The sequence below is a fragment of the Microtus oregoni genome, unplaced genomic scaffold (assembly GCF_018167655.1).
Source record: "Microtus oregoni isolate MIOR12 unplaced genomic scaffold, Mior012 000006F_ref0000085, whole genome shotgun sequence".
Lineage (NCBI taxonomy): Eukaryota > Metazoa > Chordata > Mammalia > Rodentia > Cricetidae > Microtus > Microtus oregoni.
Genome location: NW_024543065.1, coordinates 58,269,319 through 58,282,109, shown reverse-complemented (window position 1 = coordinate 58,282,109; position 12,791 = coordinate 58,269,319). Strand labels below are relative to the sequence as shown.

Here is a 12,791-nt window from a genome sequence, read left to right as displayed (position 1 = left end):
TTTTTTTTCTCCCCTCCTCCTCTTTTCTCCCCCTCCTCTTCTTATTTCTGTCCCTCTTACTGCCCTCCCCCACTGTCACTCCGTAACAGGAACTCAGTATAGTCTGCTCCGCAGTCAGCCCATCTCTGGGCCTTTCCCATGCAGTTTTTTGGCTCTAGACCGGATTCTGACCCTGGAAGTTTTGAACCATATGTTGGCTAGCCTGCCTTCCAAACCCGGGTGCACAGCTGCATTTGCCTAGGATAAGCCCATTCTGCCTGCTTATCTCCTGCAGGAATTGCAACTGTTCCCACCCCCACTCGCCCTACAAACCTCCCGCCCAGCTGCTGCTCCTCCTCCAGGGGGCAGTCCAGGCATCTGGCCTGAGACCCCCGTCTTTCTCTCCCCCACCCCCATTATTGATTCATTACCCTCCTTCCACACTCCCTTCTCTAACCCCCTTAAGACCTCCTGTGAAACGGATTGCTTGTAGACCTAACGGATGGAGGCTCTGCCGTGGGGGCCTTTACCAGATGGTACCGTCGGAGGCCAAGGTGTAGGGCTGTCAGTTGCTGGAACCTTTAATTAGTGCAAACCTACACTCAAACTTGGCTGTTTTCCTTCTCCGAATGCCCTGGGGACTCCAGGCTCTCCATTTTTCCATGCTGGTGGCCCCAGGGTGCCAGGAAGGGAAGCTTTGTCAAGTGTCTGGAAAAACACCTCATCACCTGACTTCCTCCCCAAGACTCAGGAGTCCTGGGCTCAAGCCTGTCCTATTTCAAAACAGAGAATCTGAAGCCGGGAGTTCAGATGCTCCAGAGCTCAGCGCGGGACCTCCCAGGACCTTCTTTTCCAGCCCCCTGCCTCCCCCCACCCTCCCTCTTATACGATCAGCACAGCTGTTAGTTTTCCAGTCCTCCTGGGCCTGTGGGGGTGAGTGAGATTGGTTGTTAAATCCAGTAGCTCTAAGATTTAAGACCAGATATTCCGAACCTGGCCCAACTGCTCCATACTACAGGCTACAAGGGCCACCAGCTTCTCAGCCTGCAGAAATCTGAACCACGCCCTCCCTGGAAATCCAACCCTCTGAGCCCTGAATGTCGCTTAATTCTGATAGCTCCAGGAATGTCAGACCCGGGGTCCCAGCCCCCCTCTCCCAGCTCCTACAGTAGGCTCAGGGTCCCTCCCACCTGCCCTGCCAGCTGCGCAGCGTGGGAACGCCCCAGCTGGGCAGCACGGGAGCTGTCAGGACAAGCTGTGCGGTTCCCAGCCTCCCTGCCTGCCAGAGCCAGGGTACTGCTGCCTCCTAGCCGTCGCCCGGCAACCAGTCGGAGGGGCCTGGGACAGCTAGGCGGAGAGAGGGGATGGGTGGGTACTGCCGAGTTCTGGGAAAGAAGGAACTCGGGGCGGGAAGGGGAGGGCGGGGGCTGGATTCCTACAACTTAGGGTGTGTTAGGCCTTGCAGAGATAACAAGGCAGCAGGGATGTATTTGGAAAAGTGGGGGGCTGAATCCTTCTTTTCTCATGACTTCCAAGTAGTCCTTCAGGACCTGGGTGCCCTCTCCCCGACCCGCAGGCCCGCGGGAGCCTGGGCCCCGCCTCCCCAGGGCGCGAAAACTGGTGAAGTCTCAGGGGTTCCCATTTATAGCTCCGTTTCCACTCAGCTCAGTCCCTCCTGGGTCCGGGCTGAGCAAGTTTCTTCCACTCTCTTCTTTCCTCCTCCTCATGCCCGCCTCCCCTTCAACCTCAGCAGGGCGCAGGTGTCCAACACGAGCAGAGCCCCCTCCTTGGACCCAGGTGTTACAGCTCTCAGACCCCCTGATAACGCAGGGGTGCCCTCCTGCTGCGCGAACCCGGAGCGCCCACAGTCTCGGCAGGCATGCCGCCCGAGTTTCTCAATGGGAAGAGGGCGGGTATCCAAGGGGCGGGGCGAGTAGGATCCCGCCCACCCGCGAGTCTCTCGCACACCCAGGGTGTGCAACCCGCGAGCGGTATAGAGCATCGGAGGCTGCGGATGAGCCAGATTTCGGGGACTCCAGGCCAGACGTAGAATCCTCCAGACTGGAGTGGGGGCGGAGGGAAGTGGGGTACAGAGAGGGGTTCCAGTCCAGCGTGTGAGAGGCGTGCTGTCGAGGAAGAATTTGGAGAGGAATCAGTGCAACCCAAAGTCTACGGGATCTTGGGGTGCACGCACAAACACACACGGGATGCTGGGCCCCGCCCTCCTCGTCCTTCTCTGCAGCTTCAGAGGACTTGCAGGTACCCCCGAAGGGCGCAAAGAGGATTATTTGTCCGTTCCTGCCTTGTTTGGGAAAAATAAACTAAGGACTCCTAGTCCTGGGTGTGAGAGAGAATTCTGGAGGCTAGAGCTTCTAATCAGAGGATGGAGGGCTTTGGACTGGACATCCCGGGCCTTGCATAAGGGAATTCTTGACTTAATCTCAGCTCTTCTGTCCCTCTTCTCCTAGGCCCATTGCCCCATTTTCTGCAACAACCAGAGGACATGGTGGTGCTGCTGGGGGCGGAAGCCCGGCTGCCCTGCGCTCTGGGAGCATACCGGGGGCTCGTGCAGTGGACTAAGGATGGGTTGGCTCTAGGGGGCGAAAGAGACCTTCCAGGTGAGTTAAGGGGTCTAGGCATGGGCTGCATCTGATAGTTTCAACTTTCGAGACTGGTGGGCTCCCAGTGAATATTTGGGAATCGCAAGTTTTAAAACGATTGTTTGGGGGGGGGGATGTAATTCCTTGTGTTTGGAGACTTATTTTTATTCTAAAACATCATATAAAAGCATAAACAGTTTGCCAGTGATTACAGTCATATAGTTAATGAGCAGGCTATTGCGAGCTTCTCAGAGCCCCAGCCCTTTAACGTTCCTCTATGGTGGGCAAAAGGTAGTGTTTTATCTATTTTTTTGGTTATTTGTTTTGTTTTGTTGTTCGAGTTGGGGTCTCCCTCTGCAGCCCAGGCTTGCCTCAAACTCGAAATCCTCCTGCCTCAGTCTTGAGTGCTGAAATTACAAGCTTGCACCACCCACATCTGGCTTAACCTAACTTTGATGGGAATTATTTTCCTGTATTCCTTTCTGACTTCTTTTTAAAAAGATTTATTTATTTATACATACATACATACATACATACATACATACAGTATCCTGCCTGCAGGCCAGAAGAGGGCACCAAATCTCTTTACAGGTGGTTGTGAGCCACCATGTGGTGGCTGGGAATTAAACTCAGGACCTCTGGAAGAATAGTCAGTGCTCTTAACCGCTGAGCCATCTCTCCAACCCTTCCTTTCTGACTTTTTAACTCACAAATTTGTGGTGACTATAAATTGACAGGAGGTTTAGAATCTCTCTGAACCCAGCACTTCTCTCTCTCTCTCTCTCTCCTTTTCTTTTCTTTGACATGTCTCACTGCGTAGTCCTGGCCAGCCTGATTTCCTATATAGAACAGAATAGCCTCGAACTCAGAGAGGTGTGCCTGCCTATGCTGGAATTTAAAGGTGTGCTCCACCATACCTGGCCCCAGCACATGTTTGTTTGGTTGGCTGGTTTTTGGGTTTTCAAGACAGGGCTTCTCTGTGGCTTTGGAACTTGTCCTGGAACTAGCTCTTGTAGACCAGGCTGGCCTCAAACTCACAGAGATCCGGCTGCCTCTGCCTCCCTAGTGCTAGGGTAAAAGGTGTGCGCCACCACTGCCCGGCCTCAGCATGCATGTTTTGATAGTGTTTTAGCATCAAATGTGTGGCTCTTATCTGCTCCCTGGAGTGGGATTGTTGGAGATAAAGACTTGAGACCAGGAGTTCAGAATTTTTTATGGTCTTTCTGTCTTCAGGGTGGTCCCGGTACTGGATATCAGGGAATACAGCCAGTGGCCAGCATGACCTCCACATTAAACCTGTGGAACTGGAAGACGAAGCATCATATGAGTGTCAGGCTTCACAAGCGGGCCTCCGATCACGACCTGCCCAACTGCGTGTGATGGGTGAGGATGGGTGAGGACCCAGCCCATTTGGGCTTTGGGAGCTGGAGGTGGGGAATGGGGCAGTTAGGACTGCTCCTGAGCAGTGGAGTCTAAGAACCCTGGGGGACTGGTGGGTGGAGCTGAGAGGATCAGAGGCTCTACTTCCAGGATGCAATTCTGACCCCAGTTCTGCCATGCAGTCCCCCCAGAAGCCCCCCAGATACTAGGCGGCCCCTCTGTGTCTCTGGTTGCTGGAGTTCCTGGGAATCTGACTTGTCGGAGTCGAGGGGATGCCCAACCTGCCCCTGAACTGCTGTGGTTCAGAGATGGGATCCGGCTGGATGGAGCCACCTTCCACCAGGTTGAGTTTAAATCTCTTTGCCATTCTTTTTTCATTCAGTGAGACTTGGGGTCCACCTTGATCTCAGGCTCATCTAGAGGGCATGGCAGGCATTCAGGGTTGAACTATGATTCAGATCAAGAGCGAGGCTTCCTGGTTCAGTCAGTTGCTAATTACTTCCTCCTGTATATGGCGTTTAACCTCTCTGTCCCTCGTTTTCTTTATCTATACAGGGGGAAAAATAGTAGGGTTACTTTATAGGGTAATATAGAGAATTAAATAAGCATGTGAATGTCTAAAAGTATCCAATATATTGTAAACACTACCTATGTAAGCTATAGATAAAATCATTGTTAGTATGGGGTGTGGTACACACCTATAACACCAGCACTCAGGAGACTGAAGCAGGAGGGTCATGAGTTCAAAGCCAGCCTTGGCTTCAGAGTGAGACCCTGTCCTAAAAAGAAAAAAATGTCATCTATCTATCACCTCCAGACCACGCTGAAGGACAAGACCACTGGGGCAGTGGAAAACACCTTATTCCTGACCCCTTCCAGTCACGAGGATGGAGCCACCTTGATCTGCAGAGCCCGGAGCCAGGTCCTGCCCACAGGGAAGGACACAGCGGTTACATTAATCCTGCAGTGTGAGTGCCGTTGGTCCTGGATAGACCAGGGTGGGCCTGGACTCCTGGGTCTGACACAACAGGAGGAGGATTGGGTGGGGACTGAAAGCCCAGCTCTCCTGCCTTACCCTCACAGATCCCCCCGTGGTGACTCTGTCTGCTGAGCCCCAGACTGTGCAGGAGGGAGAGAAGGCGACTTTCCTGTGTCACGCCACTGCCCACCCTCCTGTCACCGGCTACAGGTGACCAGAAACGCCCCTTGTCTCTAGCAAAGTTCCGGGAGCTTGAGGAGGGGTAGGGCGACATTAATATCGCCACTGTCTCCGCAGGTGGGCGAAAGGGGGATCCCCGGTGCTCGGGGCACGTGGGCCAAGGTTGGAGGTCGTAGCAGACGCTACGTTCTTGACTGAGCCAGTGTCCTGCGAAGTCAGCAACGCGGTGGGAAGCGCCAACCGAAGCACTGCGCTGGAAGTGCTGTGTGAGCAGGGGCGGGGCCGTGGGTGTGGCCGAGGTGGGCGTGGTTGTCTGGAAGGCGGGGCTAGAGCAGGTAGTAGGGCGAGGTTTGGCTGGGGCGGGGGTGGGGGGGTGGGGAAGGGTGGGGTTTGTGGTAGCGGACTCTAAGTGGCGGGTGTTGCCTGGATACCCACACTTGTACCTAGCAGCTGGTCCTGTGTCAGGGGCTCATTCTAACCCATTCCTCTCTCTCCTGCAGATGGACCTATTCTGCCGGCAAAACCGAAGCCCGTGTCCGTGGACGTGGGGAAAGACGCCTCCTTCAGCTGCGCCTGGCGAGGGAACCCACTTCCACGGATTACCTGGACGCGCCTCGGTAGTTCTCAGGTGAAGTTCGATCTGGGGCCTGGGACGTTAGCTGGAAGTGGTCCGGGCTGCCTCCCTGAGTGTTGTCTCTGATACCCCTTCCTTGTGCCAGGTGCTGAGCTCGGGGCCCACGTTGCGTCTTCCATCCGTGGCGTTGGAGGATGCGGGTGACTATGTGTGTAGGGCTGAGCCTCGGCGCTCGGGTTTAGGAGGCGGCACGGCGCTGGCGAGGTTGACGGTGAACGGTGAGAGACCCCGAGGGTCTTGGGGTAGGGGGTGGACCGAGAGGGCGTGTCCCTGAAAAGGAAGTTATAGGCTGAGGAGTAGAGCAGGACCTGTTGAAAGAGAGACACTCTACGGACTGGTATGGCCTGGTTTCTCAGGGGTGAAACCACAGTGACCATGTCTGACCTTACCTCATTCAGAACTGGTTTTGGAGAGGTCGAGACCTCTGCTTCATGGTCTATGGTTTCCATTCCAGCTCCCCCGGTAGTGAAGGCCCTGATTCCTGCGCCTGCCTTCCTGAGGGGCCCTGCTCGACTCCAATGTGTGGTGTTTGCTTCCCCTGCCCCGGACTCCGTGGTAAGGAAAGGAACCCTCACCCCTCTGACACATCAGTCGTGATCCCTGTCCCCCACGTCTGACACTGACATCTCCCACATCCAACAGCCCCTCTCTACTTCCTCAGGCTCCGAGTTGATACCCTTTTCTTTTGTTTTCTAGGTTTGGTCTTGGGACGAGGGCTTCCTGGAGGCAGGTTCACTAGGCAGATTCCTGGTGGAGACCTTCTCAGCCCCTGAAGAGGAGGGAGGACAGGGCCCAGGCCTTATTTCTGTGTTACACATTTCCGGGACCCAGGAATCCGACTTTACCAGGGGTTTTAACTGCAGTGCCAGGAACCGGCTGGGTGAGGGACGAACCCAGGTCCACCTGGGTCGTAGAGGTGAGTTACTGACCCAAAGACCCTGAAACCTGGGGATTCCAAACCCCACAAACACAGCGATTCCCAAGATTGAAGCCACCGAACTATAAGGTCCCCAAATGCAAAGACTCCCCAAATTTCAGCACTATGGCAGTGAGCTGGCTCACCAGGTAAAGGCACTTGCCACCAGGCCTGATGACCCCAGTTCAACGCTCAGAACCCACATGGTGGGAGAGGACCAATACCCAAAAGTTGTTCTCTGACCTCTGTTCCAACACCATGATATGCACTCCCCCACACATATAAATACATACAATAGCATTTGAAATGTAATAAAAATAAGTGGGGGTTGGAGAGGTGGCTCAGCTGTTAAGAGCACTGGTTGTTCTTCCAAAGGACCTGGGTTCAATTCCTAGCACCCACAGGGAGGCTCAGAGCTGTCTGTAACTCCAGTTCCAGGAGACCTGGCACCCTCCCACCAGTGCATATAAAATAATTTAAAAAAAAAGTGGTAAGTTTTTTTTTAAAAAAAAAGTATGTATCTCTTGAATCACAGGACCCCAAATCAATAATTCTCTCAAATACAGAGCTCTAAGTGGGAAGGCCATTCCATACCTGGATGCCACAAATCTGGGAGGTTGAAACAGAAGACTCTCAAGTTCTGAGCAACCCTAAAGTTAGAGTGTTTGTTTGTTTATGGGGGCACACTCCTGCCACAGTGCACATGTGGAAGCCAGAGGACAACTTTGTAGGACTCCGTTCTCTCTTTCCATTTTGTGGGTCCCCAGGATTGAACTCAGGCCCAGGTAGTAAGCACCGTTTCCCACTGGACCATCTTGCCAGCCCTGTTTGTTTATTATATTGGTGTTTTGGTTTTGGAGACAGGGTCTCTGATAGCCCACGCTGAACTTACGGGCTGGGGTTACAGATGCGGCTCACCCAGGGAATTTAAACTCTCAAACTGTGAATCCCCAGGCCCGGAGAGATGGCTTAGAGGTTAAGAGCACTGCTCTTCCAGAGGTCCTGAGTTCAATTCCCAGCAACCGCATGGTGGCTCACAACCATATATAATGAGATCTGGTGCCCTCTTCTGGTGTAGAAGCATACATGCAGACAGAATACTGTATACACAATAAATAAATAAATCTTAAAAAAAAAAAAAACCTCAAAAACCTATGAATGCCCAAATGTCCTCAGACAACCAAATATAGCACACTGTAAATCTTGGGAAATCCCAAACCTGGCAGCCTTTTGAACCAAGGAACCCAAGCCCCGAGCCCATTTCCCGGTTACCCCGTCTTCAGACCAGCCTTCTCAGGAGACCCCAATCTCCTTACAGACCTGCTGCCCACTGTTCGGATTGTGGCTGGAGCAGTCTCTGCAGCCACCGCTCTCTTTATGGTCATCACTGGAGTGATTCTCTGCTGCTGGCGCCAAGGCAAGTATCAGCCTTGGGACCAGGCTCCATTCCGGGCCGCTAAGTTCCCTCCCTAGCCCTGACTCAGTCTCCTCAGGGTCGGTCTTCCCATCTCCTTTCCATCACTTCCTGACCATGGTTCTCCTTGGTTTCCAGCCTTCCTAGCCCATTTTACCCAGTCAGTTCTGTTCCCAAGTCTTGGTCATCACAAAATATGACCTCACTTGTCGCTCACCTCTCACCTTTCTGGGCCTCAGGCTCTTTCTCCAAGCAAAAGAACTTGGTCCGGATCCCAGGAAGCAGTGATGGCTCCAGCTCACGTGGCCCTGAGGAGGAAGCAGGTGGCAGTGAGGAACGGGTAAGATGCAAGTTTCCCTAGATCTGTGCTTCCAGACCAAGATAATCACCTAGTCTAACCCACCCTCAAACTCAAGTATGAGCCTAGACTTTTTGTTATTGTTTGAGACAAGGTTTCTCTATGTAGCCCTGGCTGTCCTAGAACTTGCACTGTAGACGAGGTTGACTTCTTAGAACAAGCAAGGTCTGGATGAGTTGGGGAGAGGAGGAAGAGGCAAAGAGGGAGGGTGGGGTCAGGTTGAGAGACAAGCATGATCAAGCACGGACAAGAGGCCCTAACTGGGGCTAGGACTGTGGCAGGTGGTGGACTGCTTGGCTAGCATCCTCAAGGCGCCGAAGCTTTACATAAACTCCAAATCGGAGCTCCTCCAGTCTGCCTCCTGAATGCTGAGATTAAAAGTGTGTGCCATTATCCCAGCTTGGTCCCAGTCTTAAACATGATAACCCTGGACCCACAGGATCCTCACAAATGCAAATGCTCACTATGTCCCCATAGCCTTCTTTACTGTCTTAAGTCCAGCCTCCAGGCCTCTCCTTCAGCCTGACCTCCAAAGGAAGGCCCTTGGGATCTGGCAGCAGGATAGAGTGATCTTCTGAACACTGCCTCTCATTTTTCCCCTCCCTCAGGGTCCCATTGTGCACCCTGACCACGGTGACTTGATCCTTGATGAGAAGGAGGCTCTGGAGGCAGCGGTGAGTACTGGGGAGGAGCCGACTATTGGTCACTCAGTCTCCACCTCTCCCCAATTGCACGCTTAAAAAAAACTTTCTGGAGACAGGGTGCCACACTGAGCTGGCTTTGCACTCCCAGCAGGCTTTCTCCTTCAGCTTCTGGATGCTGGGGTTACAAACTAGGACTTCAGATCTTGGCACCACACTTGGATGCTTCCCTGCTTCAGTCTCCTTCTTTGGTTTCTGTTACCTTAAGACCTATGTTTCCAAGGTGGTGATGCATGCCTTTAATCCCAGCACTCAGGAGGCAGAGGCTCTGAGTTGAGGGCAGCCTGGTCTACAGAGCGAGTTCCAGGACAGCCAGGGCTACACAGAACCCTGTCTAGAAAAGAAAAAAGAAACAAAAACACCACAAAAAAATCTACTTTTAGCTTCTTCTGGACCAGGTCACCACTCACTCTCTGCAGCCTCTTCTTAGCTTATTTATTATTTCGCTTTGGTCTCCAGGCCTTCTTTCCCCATCAGCCACGTTTCCTGCCTCTCGGTGTCTTTTTGGTTGTTCTCTACCAGCCAGAAGCCTTACTCCCACTAGGTTCCACCCAAACATCACATTTCCCAAAGATGGTCCTGCTTTGAAATCCTACCTTAGGTTAGATGCATCGGTTCCAACCCTGGCTCCCATTCTAAAGCCCTGCTCCCATTCTAAAGCCCCGCTCCCTGACTTTTCTTTGAGGCAGACCCTCGTGTATCTCAGCTAGCTTCAAACTGAGTATGTAGCCAAGAATGATCTTGAGCTCCTGATTATCCTCCCAAGTGCTGTGATTAAAGCATGTGCCACCACACTGAGTTTATGTAGAGCTGGGAATCAAACCAAGGGCCTTGAGCATGCTAGCCAAGCACTCTACCGACTGAACTACATCCCTAATCCAGCTAAAGCCTCTTGTCTATACTTGATCATGCTTTTCTCTTGACCTGAAGCTCACCTTCCCACATTCCCTCCCTCCCTCCCTCTCCCCAACTTCAGTCAGACCTTGCTTGTTCTAGGAAGCTAGCACTTCCCCTGTCTCGGCCATCTTTGTGCCTAGCTCTCTCTGCCTCTGCTGTTCCTACTTTATGCCATCACGCTTCTCTCTAGGTCTGGCTGTAGGTCAGTGTGTCTCTCCACCCACGATCCCTGCCTTCCTATACCCTCACGTTCCTTACCAAGTCTCAACTGCTCCCCAGGATCCAACCAACGGTTACTACAAGGTTCGAGGAGTCAGTGTGAGTCTTAGCCTTGGGGAAGCCCCCGGAGGAGGCCTCTTCTTGCCACCCCCCTCTCCAATTGGATTTCCAGGAACTCCTACTTACTATGACTTCAAGCCACACCTGGACTTAGTACCTCCCTGCAGACTGTACAGAGCGCGGGCCGGTTATCTCACCACACCCCATCCTCGTGCTTTCACAAGCTATATGAAACCCACATCCTTTGGATCCACAGATTTGAGCTCTGGGACTCCCCCGTTCCCCTACGCTACCTTGTCTCCACCCAGCCACCAGCGTCTCCAGACTCACGTGTGAAGACGTCTCTGATTGAAGAGTCTCAAGACTCTTGCCGTCGTGTGCTGTCCAGCGTCCTGAGGAATCAAAACAAGTTGATGACCTACTCCTCCAAAACTGAGCACCAGAGGAGGGAAACAACCGCCAGGATTGTTGATGTGTGGTTGGCTCAGCCAAAGGGGATGCTCCAAGAGGGAGCAATACGACCACTATACCCATTTTTTCTCCTGTGAGAAAGACATTCAAGTTTGAATGAAAGACAGTCAAATTCTTTGCAGAAGGATAAAGACAGGAGGTGATGGGAGTCAGGGCCATGGATGGGAAGCTTTTCTAACTAGTAGATATTTGAAAATGACCATCTGCACCAAAAAATATGGTAGCAAAAATCAAGATGAATGAAATAATCCCCCCACCAATTCCTGGCTTTCCCAGGAAAGGGAGCTTTGGCCAATAAAAGTATAGCCAATAAGGCCGTTCATTCTATGAGAACTCAAAATGACCACTATCTTGATTCCTTCCTTAAAACCATGGAAGAACTGAATCCAAGGACTGGGGATGGGGTGAGAATAAAAGCAACAAAAGGTTGTGTGTGTGTGTGTGTGTGTGTGTGTGTGTGAAGGAGGAGGCATCAGTGTGTGGGTGGGTGGGTAAGTGGGTGAAAAGACTAAGAGCACTGGCTGTTCTTCCAGAGGTTTTGAGTTCTATTCCCAGCAACCACATGGTGGCTCACAACTATCAGTAATAAGATCTGGTGCCTTTTTCTGGCCTGCAGGCATGAATGTAGGCAGAACACTGTGTACATAACAAATAAATCTTTAAAAATAGATAAAGAATAAATAGATAGATAGATAGATGAAGGGGATTCTTGGGCTAGAAATATTTGTGTTTAATTAGAAAAAAAGGCAAACAGGCAAACGTGTTTGTAGAGTATTCTTGAGTTTTACACGAATGAAGAGGTCCTTGACAATTGTCCCATCCTCCTACCCTAGCCTAGGCTGTCATAGGAGTTAACTCCTCAGTCCTTTCTCTGCCTCTTGCTACCTGCTTGCTCCTGTAGGCCGTTTCATTTCTTTTTTTTTATAGATTTATTATTTTTGTCTTACGTGTGTGGGTGATTTGCCTGCATGTATTTCTGTGCACCACATATGTGCCTGCCCCCCCCCCCGGACAGAAGAGGCAATGGGTCCCCTGAAACGAGTTACAGACAGTGTGGGTGCTGGGAATGGAACCCGGGTCTTCTGGAAGAGCAGCCAGTATTTTTAACCATCAAAGCTTCTCTCAACAGAGTTTAGCTCTTGATCTTCCATCCTTAGCCCCTCCTGGGATTATAGGTCTACACCACCATCCCACTGTAGACTCCTTTAATAACATACCCCGGCCTCACCCACAGCCACACAGGTGCACACATAGTTGAAAACAAAAGACGGACAAATGTGGGCAGGTTCCCACAAGATGCACACCTGGAAGTCCACACAGAGCTGGGCTGCCTCAGTCGGCCAGGAAAAGGAGAATTTTCTACACTCACTGGAGAGACAAAATAGTGAGCCCTTCAGGGAGAAGACCCTTGCTGGCCCTTAGAGTGAATGGAAATGAGGCTCCACGGTCCTCAGGTTCTGGGTTGCACCTGACCTGAGTCATCTTTAAAGAACTTTTTTTTTTTTTTTTTTTTTTTAAGATGGAGAATTTCAAGGTCCAGAGACCTGACAGTCAAGGCAGGAAGACTGAATTCCTAGGTCTGAGGATGAAAGGCAAGAGAGACTTGGTTAGAAGGCACCAGGCCTAAGTTACTGCTTTGTCTTTTGAGACTGGGTCTCAGGCAGTGCAGCCTAGGCCCAAACTCCTCTTTTCCTGCCCCCACCTCTCAAGTGCTATGATTACAGGCTTGCTTTCACACTCCGCTTCTATGTTCTAGACTGGGGAAATTTTGGAGGCCTGTATTCCTAGGACCTCAACAGAGGAGTTTATGGAGGGGTGTCCCCCCTACGCCCCTGCCACACACACATCCGATGGATCCTATTGCATCCTTGGAAGAGGACAAAGGTGATGGTGGGTGTCTGCATTTGCCAGAAGAGAAGGCTAAGGGTGAAGTCCTAAGACAGGACTCAAACTCCAAAACTGCTGAGCCCAAGGACTGAGCCTGGCGACTGGGCCTTAACGTC

General features: G+C 51.9%; 1 protein-coding gene across 3 annotated transcripts; it reads left to right on the top strand.

Moving 5' to 3' along the window:
• Nucleotides 1–2,113: 2,113 nt before the first annotated feature.
• On the top strand, nucleotides 2,114–10,653 carry Kirrel2 (kirre like nephrin family adhesion molecule 2). Of its 3 annotated transcripts, none has more exons than XM_041654416.1 (15): nucleotides 2,114–2,238; nucleotides 2,448–2,597; nucleotides 3,813–3,962; nucleotides 4,142–4,302; nucleotides 4,777–4,927; nucleotides 5,043–5,148; nucleotides 5,236–5,384; nucleotides 5,619–5,746; nucleotides 5,838–5,970; nucleotides 6,207–6,307; nucleotides 6,449–6,668; nucleotides 7,987–8,085; nucleotides 8,322–8,422; nucleotides 9,049–9,114; nucleotides 10,318–10,653. In XM_041654416.1, exons 1-15 carry the CDS (start codon nucleotides 2,187–2,189, stop codon nucleotides 10,651–10,653), a joined length of 2,103 nt encoding a protein of 700 aa, XP_041510350.1. In that variant the 5' UTR covers nucleotides 2,114–2,186. The 3 variants fall into 3 exon arrangements, with proteins under 3 accessions (XP_041510350.1, XP_041510351.1, XP_041510352.1); XM_041654417.1 differs by having other exon boundaries at nucleotides 7,987–8,089; nucleotides 8,314–8,422; XM_041654418.1 differs by lacking the exon at nucleotides 7,987–8,085 and having other exon boundaries at nucleotides 6,449–6,665; nucleotides 8,313–8,422.
• The last annotated feature ends 2,138 nt before the right edge of the window (nucleotides 10,654–12,791 follow it).